The 8,180-nt window shown below is 46.5% G+C and overlaps 1 protein-coding gene and 1 pseudogene across 1 annotated transcript; one reads left to right on the top strand and one right to left on the bottom strand.

Moving 5' to 3' along the window:
- Nucleotides 1–2,429: 2,429 nt before the first annotated feature.
- On the bottom strand, nt 2,430–3,787 carry LOC136538846 (uncharacterized). The gene is made up of 2 exons (XM_066530792.1): nt 3,546–3,787; nt 2,430–3,465 (listed from the first exon to the last, which is right to left on the bottom strand). Exons 1-2 carry the CDS (start codon nt 3,785–3,787, stop codon nt 2,430–2,432), a joined length of 1,278 nt encoding a protein of 425 aa, XP_066386889.1.
- A 3,141-nt stretch (nt 3,788–6,928) lies between these two features.
- On the top strand, nt 6,929–7,434 carry LOC136536562 (putative ripening-related protein 6; annotated as a pseudogene).
- The last annotated feature ends 746 nt before the right edge of the window (nt 7,435–8,180 follow it).

Genomic DNA, 8,180 nt, shown 5'->3' with positions numbered 1-8,180 from the left:
GTTTGTAGTAAGGGGTACAAACGATCGAGAGAGGGACTGGTCCCTAAGTCTCTGATGGAAAGGTTGAAAGGAGGTCAAGAGCTTTGTAGCAGCTTGACTGTGTGTATCTCTGTGTGGTCTTGTTCGGTCTCCAGTCCCTAGTCCCCTTTTTATGGGAGAAGCGCATCCCCTTTTATAGATGAAGGGGCTGGCTTTACAAGGATGAGGGCTTTATCTAATCTTGTGGCTCACGTCTACTCGGCCTGGTCCTTCATTCTGATGAGTGCGAAGGAAGATAAGTGCCTACAACACTGTCGATGTCTCTGTGGAATGTCAGGTTGATTATAGAATGCTGCCCTACGTAGGGTATGGACTGTAGTACAGTGGTTTTGACTTATTAGCCTCTCCCAGCCTTGCTCCGTATGTCTTCTGGTTCCTATGAGTCTTCGTTGGAGGGACAAGGGGTCGGGGTCCAGAGTAACGCCGTGGTCAAGGCCTTCTGACTTAGCGGACCTGAGGGGTCGGGAAGCGGGCGCCGCTCCCTCGGGTCCATAGCGTGGTGATGAAATATCCGCCGTTCATAGAGATAGCAAATCCTTTTATGGAGCGTAGCGGTTGTCGTATTTCTTCATCGGGTTCCGTGTCCTAGGGCTGAAGGCGGTGCCTACAACTCTACAGGGCGAGGAGCACGCACCTGTACAACCTTTCGGGCTCTGTGGCGCCCAAAAGGGTCTAAAGCACCTGTCCTGTCATCCCCTGGCAGTACTTTTCCTGCCAGGGCGTAGGGTATGGTTCTTGGAGCCATGGTTGACCTGAACATCTTGTCTTGCCCTGTCCCTATCATCTTGAGGGAGCGGGGAGAAGTTGTTAGGTAAGGTGAATCCAATCTTTAGATATGGAGCAAGGTGAGGCTCGTTCCTTGCCGTCGGGCGAAACGGAGACCAATCCCTATCTCCTGGGCGAGACCGACCTTTCCCCTCCGGGGTCGGGCGGGGCAAAATCTATCCCCTAGCCCTCGGGCGAGACCGAGCCCGCCCTAAAGGCGTCGGGCGAGCCAGAGTCTATCCCTCGGCCCTCGAGTGAGACCGAGCCCGCCCCAAAGGCGTCGGGCGAGACGGAGATTAACCCTGAGCCCTCGGGCGAGGCAGAGCTATCCCAAAAGGCATTGGGCGAGGCGGAGTCTATCCCTCGGCCCTCGGGCGAGACCGAGCCCACCCTAAAGGCGTCGGGCGAGGTGGAACCAAGCTCCTGTCATTTGAACAAGGGGTGAAATAGTGCTCTTATGCGTCTAGAAGTTTTAAACGTTTGGTGGTTATTGGTTCCACCTTCTGGGGTACCCCGGTATTAGGTCCCCAACACATTCATGACAAGGTAATTCTTTTTCTTATTTCAGTAATCTTAGAAGACATACACGTTGATATTTAATAAACACATATGTTTGCAGGTTTCTGAAGCATTAACTATGTTCCAAGGAATGAACGGTGAGAAGACATTCACTCTCATGCAGTGCTGGAACATTTTGAAGGATGAAGAGAAGTGGAAGGCCAAGAGAAGGGAACTGGCAGAGCTGAAGCAAGCCGGTAACAAGAAAAAGAAGGTTCGCCCAGACTCCACTCCCACGAATGTACAAGTCAACATCACTAAAGATGTCACTAAGATTGCACCTTCAAAGTCCGAAGCCCGAAAGAGGCCACAGGGACAGAAGAAGGCAAAAGATACTCTAAGGCGAGGAGGAGGTGAAGCTTGCATGGAGGCTTTGGACAAAATGTGGGCGAAGAAGGAGGCATTTGACATGGAGAAAGAGAAGAAGAAAGAGGAGAGGCACATGGCTTCACTTGAGCTAGAGAAAAGGCGCCCGGCATTAGAAGAAAAAGGTAGAAGCTGAATTGTGGAAGGTGGAAAATGACACGATCGAAAAGGAAGAAAAAATAATGGCAATGGACATTAGCGCCTTGACCCCGCTGCAGCAGCAGTACTACACAGTTATGCAGCAGAAGATTGTTGCTCGTCGTTTGGCGAATTAAAACTAGTTCATGTGATTTTTTTCCCTATAGCAATTTAATTTTGGAATTCAGTGAACCTTTGCTTTATCATATATGGTCAAGTGCTTTTTAATATGTATTATTTATATTCAGTGAACCTTTGTATATGTGGCCATGAAATTGATTGGTACTGGTGCTAGCTGGGCGTCTGCGGGTGAATTATAGATGGACATATGTGTTCGTATATACACAGGTGCATGGTACTGTAGCTGATGTTGATTGGTACTGGCCGGCTGCATGGTATTTTGAGAAAGAAGAAAATTTTAAATTATATGACACAAGTGCACAAATTTGATTTTGAGAGAATGGAAAATTGTTTATAATCAAACTTAGGGCAAACAAAGTACTGATTACAATTTGAAGGAGAAAAAATACTCATGCTAATAAATACATAGAAGTCCTATGAACTTAATATTTATCAGGAAAATACTGCCAGAGGTGCTCGATGAGGTCTGCTTTTAACTGGTGGTGTATTTCCTTGTCTCTGATCCTTTTATGCGCTTCAATGAATTCATCGAGGGTGCGATTACTCTCATGACAAGGTTTCACATTTTGGCCACCGTAATCGAACCGCTCAGTAGGGTCAACGACTCCTTCATCCTCGACAATCATATTGTGCATAATTACACAAGCTTTCATGATGTTGCCCAGTGTCTCCGTGTCCCATAAACGAGCTGCTCCTCGAACAATGGCGAACCTTGATTGCAGAACCCCAAAAGCTCTTTCGACATCCTTCCTCGCTGCTTCCTGTGCTTTGGCAAAATATTTGTTCTTGTTTCCCATAGGTTGAGAGATGGACTTCACTAAAGTAGCCCATGATGGGTATATACCATCGGCTAGATAATAACCCATCGTATAATCATGACCATTTATGGTATAATTCACCTCAGGAGCTCTGCCCTCAGCCAGCTTAGCAAATAAAGGAGACCGGTGAAGCACATTGATGTCATTATGAGACCCAGGCATTCCAAAAAAGGCATGCCATATCCAAAGATCGTTGGAAGCAACAGCCTCCAAAATAATAGTGGGCTCCTCCATATGCCCCTTGTACTGACCCTGCCACTCTACAGGACAATTCTTCCACGCCCAATGCATACAATCGATGGACCCTAACATACCAGGAAAACCATTTTGCTCACCGAGTGCCAGTAAGCGTGTTGTGTCAGCCTCATTAGGATATCTCAGGTATTCTTCTTCAAATAAATCAACAACTGCAGCAACGAACCTACGTAGGCTCTCAATTGCGGTACTTTCTCCAATGCGAACATACTCATCCGTAGCATCAGCTGGAACTCCATATGTTAGCATACGAAATGCTGCTGTGACTTTCTGAAAGCAACTTAATCCAAGAACATTGGCTGCACTTCTTTTTTGAACAAAGTAGTCATCGTATGATTCTACAACATTCATTATGTGCACGAAAAGGTCCTGACTCATCCTATACCTGAAATTAAAAAATAAAATAAATGTAAGAATAATTACTTAGCGTACTAGTGATCATATCACAAGTGAATGCGCACAAACCTCCGACGGAATAAATCTGGGCCATATGTCGGACCATCAGCCAAGTAATCTTGAAACATCCTTTGTTGCCCGCCTTCTCTATCTCGATAAATAACTTTATGCCCTAGAACAGAACCACCATGTCTTCCTTTTTTATTTGAATATGTTTCAACAATTGCAGCTACTGACATGATGAGACAATCATCGTCGTCTGATGAGGAATCTTCTAATTCTCTTTGCAATAGAGATTTGCCAAGCGCCATGATTCTACCGAGGCAGAATAGTAGAATAGTGTGCACAATTGTTTTCAATTTAAGGTGTGCCTCTCTGACTCTCTCTCTCTCTCTCTCTCTTTTGACAAAACTCTCTGACTTTATTTGATTCTGCATTGAGAAACATAAACAAACAGTCTCTGCAGTTGATGTTCTTGAAGTTTTTTATACAAAATGTGGTGTGCCACCCACCACACGAACAGTTGAACCTTGGTAGGTTAGAAAGGGCTATCAAATTACCAAGGATGAGATCCCAATATAAGATGAAACTAAAAGATATATAATAAGTGTCAAGGAGCATACTACCAGCTCACCTGCAAACAAACTGGCATAGATTCGGCACCCAGGAAGCTCTTTAAGATAGTTGATTATGGCTAAAATATTTCTCCTCGTTGTTTAGCTTGGCACAAAACTATGGGCTGTACTTGTTTTCCTGTGACGTTTTTGTCAGCATAGCCAGCGAGAGGTGTTGCCCTGAATAGTACTGACGTCGCGTAGAAGCAGAATAGTACTCACATCGCTGGCTGGAGTGTAGAAGCAGTAGTAGTACTCACGTCGCTGGCTGGAAGGAGGCGGCAGCCGGCTGGGTGGTGGATGCCTTGGCTGGGACTTGGCGGCGGCGGCAGGGAGATCGTGGCCTCAGGGTACGGCAGCCGATATGTTTCCCGTGACAAAAAAATAAAAAAAGCCAGAAAAAGTTGATGTGAGCCTCAATTTAATTTTTTAGATATCATTTATTAGAAACTCTTGGAGATGACTATCTTTTTTCCTTCCAATATTTTTTTAAGAGTTGCCAAACTACAACTTTTTAGAAGAAAAATGTAGGAAACTCTTGGAGATGCTCTAACAAACTAATGCCTATCTAGTTTCTCAACACATCTCGTTCAACTACATGCAGCCTCATAAATACGTATCCACACGTACTTTAATAATAGAACGTGACCTACATGATACAAACTAAATTAAATCATGATTATTTCCAACCACCCGCCCCTTCAGGGGCAGGATCTACTCGGACACAGTAGCCTTCAAGACGACCCGTTCATGAAAGACTCGGATGAGGCCTAAGCCACCCTCCAGACAATCAAAATGGGGGAGGCAGAAACCAACATCAAGATAACCCACCCTGTGGCGATCTGCGCAATACTCTCAGCAATCGCGACCATCATGTCCGACCAGATGACAGGCACACTGAGTCACCCTGCATGGATGTCGATTCATTAGATAACTTCCCTTGCTTCTCTAATCGGCTGTGAGCCGGCCATCCAGTTCCCACCAAAGTTCAAACCGACCAACATCGACAAGCACGATGGCAACAGGGAACCATCTCAGTGGTTGCAATGCTACTCGCAAGCCATTGAGCTGGCAGGAGGTGACAATGATGTTAAGACCATCTACTTCCCAACGGTACTCGACACTACTCCACAAACTTGGTTCGAATCGAATTTTATATATGTGCCATTTCGAATCGAATTTTTAGTGGAAGCTGTCTTAGAGTGACCGCCACAAGAAATCAATTTGTACTAGCACTTTATGACAACTAGCTCAAGAAATAGGGTGACCACCATTATAAACCGGTTTTCTAGCTGCCGTCTTATGACAACTACTGGCTCTAGAAATAGGGCTATTGTACTAGCGGTTGACATAACCTACTACCAATCAATATATCTATTTCTAAAACAACCGCAAGTGAAAATAGGACCATTTGTACTAGTGGTCGTGTTATATAGACCGCCGATTGAAATAATTTTGTACTCACGGTTCGTAGGCATATGCACTGCATGTGCTGACATTTACTTTTATGTACCACCGGTGCAAAAATAGGTTGCGTAAGTAAAAACCATTTTTTTTAATAACTAGTACATGTGTAACAAACGGGTTGTGATAGTTCCCCAAGGCATCTCTACGGGTTATGTTGCGTTGGTAGCATCGAATCAGTTGATAACCGCAAAACTAGCAGTGATGCTACACAGTCTCTCCTGGGGTCTGTGACAAATCAGATGTGAAGTAGCAGTTGTAAAGATCATTTATTTTGTAGTGAAGGATGAGGGGAAAATTAAAAAGTGATACGAACCCATAAAACTAGAACGTTATGAATGTAAATGAATGATTGAAAAGAACAAATGACTCTTGATCTCGAATAAAGAGGATTACATATTTATATAGCCCAGAGGGTGTTGGACTGTTGGCATGTCCCTAAATTATTTTGGACATCATTGCTGCCGTCCTAATGACGCGATTTGCGATCACTGGATAAATCATTTCTGACGATATGGACATCATTGCTGCCGTCCTAATGACGTGATTTGCGTAAATTAATTATTTTTAACGATATGGACATCAGTGCTGCCGTCATGCCAGTTCCAACAATAGTTGTCAGTTGTCCTGGTATCGGCTATCGAGTGTACCGGAAGAGTATCGCACTTCTCTTAGAGCATCTCCAAAAGTGCGAGTCCCTTCCTAATTTTTGGTTTTTAGCAAGATAAGAAAAAATCTCTCTCCAACAACTTCTAATCCATCATCCTAATCTTTTAGAACTTGGAAAAAGTCATCTTGTTCCGCGTAAAGTTACGCGCTTCCCAGTCGGACATATCTTCTCTCCTCGCACATGTTTGTCGGCCAATCTAAAGGTAGAAGGGCGTGGAAAAAATAAAGAGTAGAAAATAGTTCCTGATGCAAATGAACAAGAGAGAAAGAATATATAAAAGTGATTAGGATAATTTAGAAATAGTATAGGATTTCTGATGAAAAATTGTCTTATATATTTTAGAAGTGGATTATTAGAAACTTTTAGAGATGACATTTTTTTGTTCTATTCAATATTTTTTTAGGAGTTATAAAACTCTATGATTTTAGGAGAAAAATACTGGGTAATTCATATCACAGTCCTCAAACAAGAGGTGTCATTTGATACTTGCAAACTATCCCTGGCCCGCCGCACGCGCCTACTTATTTAAACCGCTCAATGCTCATAGCTGAAGCAAGTGCACGCACGGCTAGCTAAATCTAGTAAGCCAGCCAAAAGCAGCGCAGGGGCGCATAGCAATAATGGCGAGCACCGAAGCTCTGTTCGACTGGACGCACATGCAGATTTATTATAAAAGAAAAATATTATTATTTTGCTGAAAAGATATGGCTGATAAGTTCCAGCAAACATGGCTCAAGCTCAAGCTTGCCTTCCTGGCCGTCGCCGTCCTGCTTCTGCAGGCGTCGTGGTGCGCCGTGGCCCGGCACCACCACGACCCGGACCCGTGCAGGAACTCGGACCCCGCCCACCGCTGCTCGTCCCTGGCCGTGTCGCCCAACGGTGGTACGCCTGCGGTGATGATGGTGACCTCGTTCGACAACCCCGGGGACGGGGGTAGTGGCCACGCGGCGTGCGACGGGAACTACCACTGGAACGGGGACCCGATCACGGCGCTGTCCACGGCGTGGTACGCGGGCGGGAGCCGGTGCCGCAAGCTGATCCGCATCACGAGCACGCAGACCGGGCGCACCGTGGTAGCCAGGGTCTGGGACGAGTGCAACTCCGACAGCGGGTGCAAGGACAACATGATCAGCACGTCCCAGGCTGTCTGGGACACGCTCGGGCTCGATACCAACATCGGCGAGGTTCAGTCACCTGGTCCGACGCCTAATCGAAATCGAATGCATGGCCGTCGTCGCCCGGCAAAGCCGGACAAGGATGTGTGTGCGCCACGCGTGCCGCGGGAATTTGCTCACTACCGGGAAAATGTAGGTTTACCGAGTGCCAAGTTCTTTGCCGAGTGTATTCTATCAGGCACTCGATAAATAAGCTATTTGCTGAGTGCTAACACAAAAACACTCGGCAAACTATTTGCCGAACGCATAAACACTCGACAAAGTTCTGCACTCGGCAAAAAAGAAAAAAAACACTCGGCAAAGGTAAACACTCGGCAAAGAACTTTATTTTGCCGAGTGTAAATCTGTAGCACTCGACAAACAACTTCATTTTGTCGAGTGCCGTGATCTGACAATTGGCAAAGCTATCTTTGCCGAGTGTCCTCGATCCGACACTCAGCAAATTCGGCACGTTATAAAAGCTCTCGGTCGCCGCCCCCTCCCTCCCACCCTCCCCTCCCTCTCCCACCGCCCCCCTCCCCTCGCTCTCCCGACGCTGCCCCCTCCCCTCCCTCCCTCTACCGCCGCCCCCCTCCCATCCCTCTCCCTCTCCCCCCTCCCTCCCGGTGCCATCACTCATCCGTCTCTCTCTTCTCTCCCTCACTTCTCTCGATGGCGAGAGCCCTGCAGCTCTTCTCTCCCTCATTTCTCTCTCCGACGGGAAGTGCGTCTCTCTCCGGCGGGCGGTGCAGCTCTCTCTCTTGCGCGCCGGAGGCCGGATCACAGCGGGAGAGGGCGGATC

The sequence above is a fragment of the Miscanthus floridulus genome, chromosome 2 (assembly GCF_019320115.1).
Source record: "Miscanthus floridulus cultivar M001 chromosome 2, ASM1932011v1, whole genome shotgun sequence".
Lineage (NCBI taxonomy): Eukaryota > Viridiplantae > Streptophyta > Magnoliopsida > Poales > Poaceae > Miscanthus > Miscanthus floridulus.
This window is presented reverse-complemented; position numbering and strand designations above follow the sequence as displayed.